We start from the raw sequence: 12502 nt of genomic DNA, 5'->3' as shown, positions 1-12502 counted from the left end.
AACAGCATTAAAGCTTCTAGCAGGACATTAACATAAAAACTCAAACGCTCAAATGGAAATGAAACCATATATTATATTGATGACGGCAACACGGGGGGAGATTTAGACTAAGTACTATTGAAGTACACCACAACCAATCTTATGATGGCAGGGATTTGTTCAATTACATCCATATTACTCATTCATAAGCTCCAAATAAGACTAGCATAACACTAGAGGCCCTCAATAGCTGAAGCCCTCAATAGTTGAAACTAACATACAACAAATTGTAATTTGATTCCCAACCATTCCTAATGGCTTTCGACATCGCCCACACTCGAGCCCAGAGCCGACTGACCTCAGATAGCCCATGGTTTGTTAGCAACTGTAGAAGGAATTGCTGATTTCTACAGAAAAAGGGATGTACTTCTAAAACAGTAAATCCTTCTAAAAGTGTTGGCTAAGAATATTGAGGTGAACAATTTGAGGAGACTGAAACTGAATAGTTCTCCGACACATCGAGGTCTAGGTAATCATTAAACATTCCTGGAAAATCAAAGCGTTGTGCGAGTTTCTTAGAAAATCGCTCACCAAACGCTGATGCACACATGCTGACACAGGCACACAGGTACACATCAGATACACAGTGGCAGCATCAGGACTGCAGCTACCGCTGGCCTGTCATTGGTTAATGAGGCAGCGTCATGGAGACGGCAGGACAGTGTGTACTCCACCACAGAACAGGCAGCTAGTTCCCGGCACATGATGTCACAGCCGCACCTCTGAGCACACTCGTCCGGCGTGAGACCAGACGTCAGTCCTTCGTCTCTCTCCACTCATCTCCGTGATTCTCTTGCATTCCTCGGGATTTCACCAGCAAAGCAGGACTCCGTTTCCGAAGATCGGCCGTCATCCAGTTTCTCACAGAGCAAGAAAAACACAAAGAAAGCATCCGGGAGAAAGCCGCACCTTCCCGGTCTCCTCCTGTTTCCTGTAGCGTCCCTCACACCTCCTCCATCTGAGGAACATTCTCATCCTCCGCTTTGGCCCCGTCTCGTTTTCATCAGCTTCCCCCTCCGAAAAAAAAAAAGATCACAAGCGCTTCGAAATGCACTGAATCATGGCCGCACGCCTCTGTGGTGGCAGGGGTCGACCGCCCACTCCCTCCGCAGGGGCGCTGCCGTGTGCGAGAGCGGATGTGGTGTGCAGCTCGGGTCTGAGAGCCACGCTCTTCCTCTGTCGTGCTGATAGTGCCTGGCGGCGATCCCAGAGGGGTAACCTCAGAACTCCACCACACCTTCGCCATCACGACTCTCCCTCGCCACCAAACGCAGCGCACACTCATATCTGGGGCTCCATGCCCGGTCCCTGGCAGGCAGCATTTTTAGGTTTGGTTATAGAGGTATCAGATCACTTCAGCGTCTTCTCATCCAGAAAAGAGAAAGATCTTGAAGGGTGTGAAGGTGGACTGAAATGAAGCTCTCCGTGTCAAAAACGCCACAGTAGGACAGTGAGCTGTTAGGAGACATTTCTTTTAAAGCTCAGCAATCCAGTTTCGGAGTGAAAAGACGGAAGATCCCACACTGAACTAGTGGGCCAGTCCCAAATAGCCATCGTTGCAGCATTTACATGGCAAAGATCATCCAGCTCACTCCCTCTGATCCAGACTTAATGAAGAGAAGGGCTGAATTAAAATGTGTTCATTGCTGTAGCAACAGTGAATTATACGTGATAATCACGCATCGCTGATTGAAGACACTGCTTTACACCATCACTGTGAGTGCTGTCACAAATCACACCCGTGAACACAGCCACTAAGAATATATCAAGAGCAGTCAAACAAGGATTTCAAAAGCCATATGTCTGAGAACTATGGACTAAGTCAATGTACTATTTTAAGCATTGCTCACCTCCAGACTGACAGTTAAAATCTTAAATTGAGAATGATCTTAAAAGGGGTCTTCTGCTAATCAGGTTAAAGGTAGCCCTGGGGAACTGCCTACAAACCTTCTCCCCCATAATGATCACCTCTTACACACAGATTCCCCTGAGACAGCTTCCTTGGAGACAGCTGGAGGTCACCAGTCGGCATTTAAACCGGAGTCTCCGGTCAGAACGTGGCAGACATTCAGTCCTGGACTCATTCAGCAGGGGGTCTGTGACACGCAGCACAGAGTCCGTTCGGACATAATGACATCATAACGTCTTGCCAAGGTCCTTCCCTCTCCCTCCCATTGGATGAGAGAAAGGTGAGTCACCAGCACCAGATGCTTCAGCCTTACTGCTGGTGCCCTTCCAAAGCTCCACCTAGTCACCCAGAGTCAGACGGGTTTCCCTAACTGGACTGGTTCCACTAATGACTGATTTCAGATCAGTATTCAAAAAACTAATCTTAAACTAATCCTAGGTTTTAGGTAAGTTAAGTTGGGCTGATGTCAACAGACGTTCTTCGAGTTGTTATCTTACAGACATATCTTTTCAGTTCAAGATAATGTAGACCAATCTTGAACCATGTCATATTAAGTGTGCAGCAATGCTTGTAATATATTGGACAATAGATCACAATCACAATAGGTAGCAATAATAACCACCATATGGCATTTTGTCTGTTCTGTTTTGTCTAGTATATTTGGCATCTGTGAGAAAAGGGGATGAAGGAGACATTCAAGATCTTGATACTCACTGCACAGACCGATGACGTGGCTACTGTCTTCATGAACAAACTTCTTGGTGACGGCCTCCTCCATAATCTGCTTCACCTGCAAATGAAGAGCCATCACTGTCACATCATCACTATGGCAAGCAGCACAACAAACTTCAAGATGACAGCAGCCTCACGCCCGTGCAAGAAAGCCCGACATCTCCTGATGAAACGGAAAATAAAAACCCACTAACGCTTTTAAGAAATCATCCAGTTGCCCCTCAGAGTGCAAAGACCCACATGAAATAAGGCTTCATCATTTCAGTCTGTTCCCACTGTAAGTAGAGTCCTAGACTGTCTAATTAATCATGACCCTCGTGTCAGTTCTTTTTTTCTTTCTTTTATAATTAGTAGAAAGGACCGGAGTAATTACAGCACTGTGGCAGAATGGGGCGTGAACCCTCCTGGGGCAGACGAGCAAAGGGACGAGAGTGGCTTTCATGGACGTGGCTGACAACTGTATCATACAGCATCACTCTCGCTGATTCTGGCTGTCACAAGGTAGCAGGTTCATTGTGTTCTCAACTAGGTGGAACTGATATTGGCACTGGTGGAAAATAATTACTTCAGCGAATGTTGCTTCTTACTTTACATTTGAGAACTTTTAAATGACAGTAAATTCGATTCGATACAGATGCTTTCTCAGTTACATTTTATTAGGGGCACATTTACATTAAAATATCGATCGTCTGACAGCATCTAGGATCTGTTGGGTTTGCTGTATTCCAGCGGTTACAATTCAGGCTGTGCACAGTGTTCACACACCTGTACACACCTGTAGAAGTGCAGAGAACTGCTCAGAGTAATTCAGAAGCAATATTGCACGAGTAGGCTACTGGTGGTCAGTCCGGCAGTAAGTGTGGGGGACGACTCAGCACAAAGTCCCTTGTCTCTGTGTTGTTAGCAGCTGACCTCTGACCTCTGCAGCACTATCAGGTTGACTGGCAGGACAGGTTCCGACAACCTCTGTTGCTTGTCCATCTAATCCAAGATTTTAAATACATACCCAACAATTAGAGCGGGTGACACGAACACACACACACCCAATTACCTTCTGCGTTTCAGGGCGGTTTGATCCAGCAGGGTGGAACAGGAGGCCATGGAGGAGAAATACGAGTGGAACGTGAAGGAGAGTCTGTCGAGACTTTTACTGACACAGGATGCTGAAGCCCTATTTTCTGCCTGAGCTGACAGCATGGACAATGGCTTTAATGAAGCTGTTATTCGTGGATTAATACAGCTAGAAGATAAAAAGGCTGTCAGGGGCCTGTCAGTCAGCACCAGGATAGTACATGAAGATATCTCAGCGCTCCAGATGCCTCCCACGTCTGCCCTGACGTCGCCGTGGAAGAGTTAGACTACATTCTGCCTCCAATTCAAAAGCGCAATTAAGCAATCATTAGTGGCAGTGAGTATAATAGTTGGAATATAAAGTCTAGAATGTCTGGAAAGTCTAGAAACCTCAACAAGGGGCAGAAAAAATTTATGCAAGGACCAATTGAAGAAAGGTGTTTGCCAGTAAGCAATGTCAGTGTAAAAACATCATGCTAAGGTCTTTTCTTTTCAACGGCAACAATCAACTGGCTTCTGTTATAAGCATTTTAACAAGAACTTTACACAGGTGATACAGTTTACGCGGAAACACTGCTCCGAACACCAAGATGGCTCAGTTCTATTCGTTGCTATTTAACTTGGATTGCCAGGTTATTTTGGGAGACTATTGCTAAAATATTACCTCATGAAGGGCATAAAGAAACTCACATAGGCAGTAATTTTCAATAACGTCAAAAGAGAAGTTAAATAATTTCCCAATTATGCTTATCAGTAAAGTGCACATAAAAGAAGATACATATGTGGAGATAGAGCGATATATGTATATTTTTTTAAACCGCAAGACAAAGAGCATCAGATTCAGCGTGGTGAAATCCACCTTGGACAGTCACTCCAAGCTGCGGCTGTAGAAATGTGAATTGATGCTATTGAACTCTTAGGTAGCTGCTGATGCTTTCAGTTCCTAGGCAACAAGGAGACAGCTGACTGTAGCTTAAAGTGACAGAGTCCTGAGGTGAAACCCAAAGAGAGCAGATTTTTAAAAGCATATTTCTATTCTATGCGCCACATGACTTCAGGAATATTCCCGATGTGCCAAAATCCAAAAATAACCCATTTCAGGTTTGCCAGGGTCCTTTCTCTTTGGGTTTTTATCAGTTGCCATGGATTCATTCACTGATTAAAGGGTCACAAGTATGTCCCAAAACGTATATGGCATTCGGACTCTCCCAATTACTGTGTTGTGAAATCAATGTGCATTTATACAAGCTGGAAAGCAAATTATATAAATGAGTGAGCCAATGGGAATAATTAGAAAAAGCTCATTTTCCCTGATAACGATTGAAGTGGTTTCCATTATACTGTTCCACTGGGGTACCTTTAGTGCTTTAGAGCAAAAAGGGTGAAAATAGCTCGACTCGCCCGGACTGGTGGGAACCATAAACGACTTATGTGAAGAATCCCTAAAACTTCAAATAAGGGCGCGGATGAAGCTCAAAGCACAAGGAAGTATTTCTTTATTAAATGTTAAACAATGTTTAAGGTGTTTAAAATGTTTAAAGTTCAGACACTCTGCACCAGCTCGTGAGATGTGAAACAGATTTATTAGCTCCTCTCCTCACAAATGATCTTATTTCAGCGCTGGAACATTTTCATATTTGATCTGCTATTCAAATCCAACCCAGACCGAGCAGAATACATATGCATTACTATCGGAGTAAAACAGATCTGGACGTGGGGAGGGCCAGGATGTGACTGTAAGAACCAGAAAAGTAAACCAAATGCATAAATCAAGGACGGGCGTGTTTTATGCAGGGTGGACGGAACCCGTTCACTACGGTCATGATGCTCAGCTTGAAGGTCCATCATGAAGGGATCACGGCGAGCCCCTAACCTGATTCTAGGTTACACAGCCTGGATGTACAACAAGACCCAATCCAGCTGTGACTCATAGCGGAAGAAGCGTGGTAGATCTGATCGGATGCTCCTTTGGGTGATTATTAACATGTACGCCAAACCTAACATGAAATTAGTCTAATGATCGATTATTAATCGTATAATGTGAGCAGTGGCATTGCTGAGACTGATGAGTTCTGATTCCCGAGCTGATATTTGACTCTCCTATAAACGATCGTTTTCCGTGTGGTACCCCAAACTACGGATCGTGTCCGTGTCCAGCGGTTCCTCAGATAGTCGATCCAATTCAACAGGTAAGCCCATTGCAACTAAACACCATTAACATCAGATGTTGAATGGTTCCCAGTTGACTGGTGTATTTAGACGAGGACATTGTCCAAAATAATAATAATAATAAAATAATAATAATAAAGAAAATAAAATGAAAAGGGTCATCATGAGTAAGTTTACATTTTTCTCCAATGTGTAATGGTAAACTCAACAGCGTAAGGGCTTCAGTGAAAAGCTAAAAACTTAACGAGATCTGCTGCAATGCAATCCCAAACAATATGATGCATCGCATTAATAGCCTTACAAACTTCAGATATGAATGCACAAACCCCCCAGTGCCAGGGCGAGGACCCCTGCTCCAGTCAACACAATCAACGCAGGTACTGGTGGTGCCCATCTGACGCGTGTGGGTCCCCTCGCTCCACGTTTATTACTACCGAGGACCCAGTTCAATGAAACGGACCGCACGTACCTCTCGTTTTACGTTCCACAGCAGTTTCTCTTTAAATTCTTCATCTGTTGCCGAGCCCATGTTTCTGGATTGTTTGGACAACCGGTACAAAAGTCGCTGATCTGAAGACTTCCTCTCGTCTGCCGTCCTCCCCCTAATAAATATATTTTGAAGCCTTCCTCCTGTTTTTACATGAAGCTGCTGACAGCTGATCGTTGACGCAGCGAGGCTGCTGCAGCGCGCGGCGGAGCGTCTCCGGTCCTGCACAATGACGCCATTACAGGCGCGCGCGCCCCTCCGCGCGCCAACCCCCCCTCCGCGCGCCTATCCGCGCGCCACCCCCCCCCCCCTCCGCGCGTGCCCGGATCAATGGGATAAATCACTTCAAGGCTGCTCGCCACTTTATTTTTAGCTCCACTTCACGTTAGAAAACTCAGCTGAAGTTGCACAATAACCTATTGAATAAATTACCCTCGCGTTATATCCTCTCTTACGTTACATAAACTGGGAGATATTTCAGTCAAATCTTTTGGGCTATTCCGTGTTTTATGGCTATCGTTTAGTAGTTAAACTCAAATTGATCCAGGCCCTGTAAGGAAGACGATAGATAAAATTCAACCTGACATAAATAAGTAGAAAGGTCAGTTTCATTAAGGTGGCCGATATTGGTTTACAACCTTAGATTCAATTACTTTAAGGCGCAAACGATACAATATACATCACAGCGCGATCAGGGGCGCTTCTGTGGTTCAGGGCTGAGGGCCACGTTGAAGTTGGGGAGATGTTTGATCTGAGCACAGGGAGCAGAGAGGAACCAAGACTATGCAGATAAAGACACGGACACACACACACATTCCAAGTTTTTTATCTTTTTTTAAAAGTATGTTCCATATATTATAAAATATAAAGCAGCTAATATTATTTGAACAGTCTTTGTAAAATACTTTGTGAAGAGTATGAATTTCTTGATAAAATAAATCTACAGTTTAAACAAAATACACTGCATATATCAATGTTCACAAGGATTTTTAGTGAAAACTAACTGGATTCTGGATTACATTTTATTTCATTCAAATTGTAACATCTGGATGACATCCGTATGTAACTAAAACACAAGGCATCACTGTGACCAAAGGCATTTTTAAATTTACTTCTTTTTTGAGTAATTCAACGTTGGTTTTTAAGCTGAACAACATTAAAATACTAATGAATAAATTAAAGTGTAAAAATGTACACCAGTGAACCTCAAACCTAAAAAACTGTGATCACGCTAAACGGTGGGTTACAATTTATTTATTCATGTAATTTGCTTTTAATCTCAGATCTCACTCTAATCTATTGTTTAAATTGAGCCATTAATCTTAAAACACATTTTGAAAGAGGTAAAAGTTTAATTCCAGCTATGAGCTCAACATAGATGTCTAGAGCAGAATGGACTATTTCTGATTGAGAATACTGAACCTTGATTCGATTGGTTTTTCAATCAGATTGTGACAATACAAACAAGCAACCATGATGTGGCACTGAGTTAAACAGTGGTTAAACATTGTCTGAGAGAGTTGCTGGTAGTGTGGTATTTCTCACAGACGTCTGGCCGTGGGCGAAAGCTCACACTCTCAAAGTGTTCAGTACACTTATTAAGTTTACGTCATCAAAAAACTGGCAAATGTGCAGTTTTTGTTTTTTCCCTCAAAACAAGTACCCTTCAAACACCCATACATTAGTTCAGAATTTGTGTCAGGTGGGCAGTCACGACAGCCCGTGTGCTGTGATCAAAACACCTGCCTTCTGTTGTAGGAGGTGAATAACAACCCATGGTGTGGGTTGCACGGATCACGCTCAATCTCTCACACTCAACAGCAGGCCGCCGAGGAACGCTCCGCCCGGAGCGGACAGCGTGAGCGTTTGCCCACAGCCGAACAAGAACAGAGGCACAGGCGGACAGAAGGGGACGGGAGGGCGAGGAGGGCGGAGGAGAGCGGAGGTCCGTGGCGGCGGCTAGTGTCCGAGTTGCCTGTCGTCGTAGGTGCTGTATCTCTTGACGTGTATGCGACGTACTCTCTCCCTCAGTTCCACGGCCTCGTCGTCCTCGCTGGGAGAGCAGCAATGGGCGTGTCGCCGGGTGGCCTCCAGGAGCGAGTGGTCCGGCACCGGGAGCTTCTCGTAGAGCAGCGCGTTTAGCGTCTCTTCGAAGATTCGCGCATCGGGAAAGTCCACCTGAAACGGTCCGGTGGGTTAAAGCTAAGGTACGCCCCGCTATGCACAGTTGTCGTGCGAACTTCTCGACTTCCTTAAAGCATTCTTGTGAGCTCAAACATCCAAACTTCAGTTTGAGGAGTGTAATCACTTTCATGATGTCACAGTCCTTTCTAGATGCTTATGAAACGTGGTGCTGGCAGAGTATCAGTAAGACTAACTCATGAGCGTCAATGTTAAATAACACCACCAATAACAGCAGTCAGTGTTAGCACATGGTGAGGAAAACTGGCCTGTAACAATGTTCAAACAAAAGCTTAGCAGGAACTGACCACATATGCCCAGGGCTATACAGTACATACCTTGGTCTGTTTCTTTTCAGTAGCATAGACAATGGACGTGCAGCAAACCTCTGCAAATTTACGGCCCTGCCCATAGAAAGACCAGCAGCAGATCTCATCACCAATTACATCCTTTATGAACAGAACACGTCCATTGTAGCTCAGGGACAGCTTCTCAAACAGCTCAATATTCTTGAGCAAGTTGTCATCCGAGTTGCTTTCAGAGAACAGAACATAATTCTGGTTTAGTAAGGACAAAGTCTGAAAAACATTAATAGTTTTTACATTGAATAAATAATAAACATTTTGAAGTGGTTCAAATGTGCCTTATTTACCTGGTATAGGAATATTTGTTGTTGCCTCGATTGTAGAGAAGTTTCACCACCGGCTGTAAGAGAAAAACAGCATAAATGCAAAACTGCAGAACCTTCTTACTTATCATATAAATTACATTCATAACTAGGCCTGTGTTGAAAAAATCGATTTTCCGATTCAGAATCGATTCGCATATGACGATCTGATAATCGATTCGTACGTCCAAAGATCGATTTTTTAGTGAACTTTTACCCCCGCCTCGTCACTGAATTCACGCAGGCGTGCTCGGTCTAACTAACTGTAAAACAACATGGCGTCGGACAGTGCCGGTAACGACGATAGTCAAATCGGCAATCTAAAAACAGAAGGACAGTTTATCCAGTGTCAGTGACTATTTACAGTTAGTCCATGTCACTGACAGTTTACCCAGTGTTTTTACAGTTTAAAAAAGTTAAAAATGTTCTTGTAACGTTGGGCGCAAGGCGATGGATGAGATCGAATCCTTTGCACTTTCCAAATCGTTATGTTTATTACAATTACCGAAGCGCAGACAGCGCACATAAAACACGTTTACATAGAACATGTGTGACTCAAACAACAACGAGCACAGGACGCTGCGCGAACGCACATTAAATAGACAAACCACAAACTCCACGTGATGACGAGAGCCACAGGTGAGACGGATTATCACAAGACGCACCCGCACCCACGGAGATCCACAGACGCAGACATCGTAAACACACGCCCAACAGGGAGGGGTCGGGGACCGTAACGTGACAGTTCTGTTCTTATATTCTCACTTTAAAGAAAAATACACGTTTACATTTTATACTTTCAGTTTATTAAGTGTGAGCACTTTTAAAATAAAAATGCATTTGGTAGCAACAGCTTTTGGGTGAATTCTTAATTATTTCAATCATAATAATAATGCACTGGTTAGTGTCCCAGTAGGAGTCCACTGTTGCAGATATAGACACCTCAAAGATGTCCTCTGTTTATTGTCCTGGATTACCTTTCTTGAAGGTAGATTTATGATTACCCTTTTCACCAGTCTTCCAGCCATCAGTAACTACCAACTACCAGTAACTATTTGCTGATTAATATCGATATAATACTAGTTTTAACATGTTGCTTCTGTACATAGTCAGGAAACAGCTCAAATACATTTTTATAACACTAAACCCCGAATTGGATCGAACCGGATCAAATCGATTAAATCGGATTAAATCGAAATAAATCGATTCTTAATCTTCAGAATTGAAATCGGATCGATTCTTGGAATTTGAATCGATACCCAGCCCTATTCATAACATATATCACATAATTCTGGTAGCATGATCCTCACCCTTGTACATCCTTGTATCAATCTCTCCTCTTCTTTGTGAGAAGTGATGACTGGTATAACACACAGCGCCTTCTCCTTCTGTTTATTATCCTGCAAGGCAAACACAGAAAAAGCAAACACAATAGCCAGTCACAGAGAGGCAGCCCAGAATCAACGGAGTGCAACAGATTTATATTCAGGGTGATAACGAAAACAGGGAAAATGCGGTTGGGTGTATGATTTTCACTCTTTTGTTACAAATGTCTAGTAATAAAAAAGTCTGATCATGTTTGCTTAAAATGTTTAACTGCATGAAACTGAATTTGAATTATGCAGATATTGGAAGCAAAAGTTACTGTGGTTTAATGTTGGATACAACCTCTTAAAATATATTGTATGTGTAATGTCAATCAATGACCGTACCAAACTGATCCAGATCAGTCCATAGTCATCTTAACTGTTCATCAGCAAATGTAATGTCTTTAGTACATCTGTAAATCAGGATCTGAAGATATCTTGGTTTTAAAGTACTCTGCCTTGGTCTGGATTCACTGACCTGAAGCTCATGCTGACACAAGTCCACCAGGCCTTGGATATGATAGTACTTGGCCTCTGCCAAAAGCTCCTTGATGGACTGCTTGCTCTTGGGCAAAGTCAGGCTTCCGTCTCGCAAGTAGTTCAGTATCAAACCAAAGTGTTTCCCACAGCGATCGATCAAAATCCAACCTGACAAGAGCAGAACTGATTTCAGACTGTAGACACACACCACCACACCAACACATTCATATACACGTTAAACGAAGGACGTTCTGCAACATTCACCTTCCTTGTCTGCGAAGACCTCCACCTTACCGCTGAACATAGATCTCAGCAAGGTCTCCTGCCGCGTAAGCACCTGCACAGTGGAGTAGTACAGGACTCCACCAACATTTAGACGAACATACTTATTGCCCAGGGCACCATGGTCACTGCAGGTCTTGGTCTTGGGACAAGGCACGGAGGAGACCGGCACAATGGGACCCGCCTGTGGGAGAGGCTGGGGCAGGCAGCTCCGTCCCGCCATGTCCCTCTGTAGGTAGATAACCACCCTGCACACAATGGGCTTGATGTCCCCCGCCGTGGTGAGTTTTGCTGGAGAAGATGCCAGTGCTTGCAAACTCCAGGCCTTCACATATCTATCAGCACAAGTTAAAAGCAGTTTTACTTCACTCCCTATCCTGCTCACACATCACTACAGTGTGATATGAAAACGTTGATCCACACCCAGAACCACAAGAGGTTAAAACAGATAATACAACTATATAAGTAGTTATGTAACAAACTGGGGGAGGGGTTACTAGACATTCACACCCTTTCATCTTGTGGTGACTTAGCTAGCTATGTCACATTTGATAACTGGATATGAAGCACTCTTACTTAGGGGGACTCTTATTCTAGTTTTATTGTTTTCCACTGGTTTAGTGTAAACTCTGGTCACCCCGCGCAGCTACACGTCGTTGTATCGTTAATGTCAGCTAGCTAGCTAGCCTGCTAGGATAACCAACGTATCCCAGCTAACCAGCTAAAATACAAATTAACATTACCTTCAGGTTGACTGGTATAAAGTCTCTTGTTTTTTATATGTCCAATTGTGTTTACATATGAATTGTGGCTACAAAAAAAACAAAAAAACTAAACTTTTACTACAAACACAAACTTTTCGTACGGACAAAACGACGCTGGCTAGCTGCGCCGCCCCGAAAGCGTTCTTCTTCTTCTTCCTCTTCTTCTTCGGTGTAACAATGAAACGCGCCGCTTGAAGGACGCCACACTGCCGCCTGCTGAGGCGGGGAGGTATTGTCTCCTTATCAGGCTGCCGTTAGCGAGGAAATTTGCGGCGCATGTCGCCACCAACAGGGTGTGAACACCTGAAGGTGGTGAAGTTGTTTATCTTTCATATGTCGATGTTTATTACTGTT

General features: G+C 43.8%; 2 protein-coding genes and 1 long non-coding RNA gene across 6 annotated transcripts in view; 1 reads left to right on the top strand and 2 right to left on the bottom strand.

Moving 5' to 3' along the window:
• sgsm2 (small G protein signaling modulator 2) overlaps window positions 1-6650 on the bottom strand; it is a 31502-nt gene extending 24852 nt beyond the window's left edge. For 2 of the 4 annotated variants that reach the window (XM_076977373.1, XM_076977375.1), the window contains exons 1-2: window positions 6390-6650; window positions 2663-2738 (exon numbers count right to left, since the gene is read on the bottom strand). In XM_076977373.1, coding sequence (XP_076833488.1) covers window positions 2663-2738; window positions 6390-6449 — 136 coding nt within the window. In that variant the 5' untranslated portion in view covers window positions 6450-6650. Of the gene's footprint in view, window positions 1-570; window positions 700-759; window positions 878-2662; window positions 2739-6389 lie in introns of those variants that run through there. The other 2 variants (XM_076977376.1, XM_076977374.1) reach the window with 2 other exon arrangements.
• On the top strand, window positions 1097-5159 carry LOC143478413 (uncharacterized). Its single transcript, XR_013121744.1, has 3 exons — window positions 1097-2228; window positions 2604-3181; window positions 3746-5159. It is a non-coding gene; the product is annotated as an uncharacterized LOC143478413 (long non-coding RNA).
• Window positions 6651-7217: 567 nt separating the features above from the next.
• Window positions 7218-12306, bottom strand: tnfaip1 (tumor necrosis factor, alpha-induced protein 1 (endothelial)). Its single transcript, XM_076976445.1, has 7 exons — window positions 12128-12306; window positions 11367-11719; window positions 11101-11270; window positions 10566-10655; window positions 9241-9293; window positions 8927-9122; window positions 7218-8585 (listed from the first exon to the last, which is right to left on the bottom strand). Exons 2-7 carry the CDS (start codon window positions 11605-11607, stop codon window positions 8367-8369), a joined length of 969 nt encoding a protein of 322 aa, XP_076832560.1. The 5' UTR covers window positions 11608-11719; window positions 12128-12306; the 3' UTR covers window positions 7218-8366.
• Window positions 12307-12502: the final 196 nt, after the last annotated feature.

This window comes from Brachyhypopomus gauderio, chromosome 16 (genome assembly GCF_052324685.1).
Source record: "Brachyhypopomus gauderio isolate BG-103 chromosome 16, BGAUD_0.2, whole genome shotgun sequence".
Taxonomy (NCBI): domain Eukaryota; kingdom Metazoa; phylum Chordata; class Actinopteri; order Gymnotiformes; family Hypopomidae; genus Brachyhypopomus; species Brachyhypopomus gauderio.
Note: the sequence above shows the minus strand (reverse complement) of the source record. Positions and strands in the feature narration are given on the sequence as shown.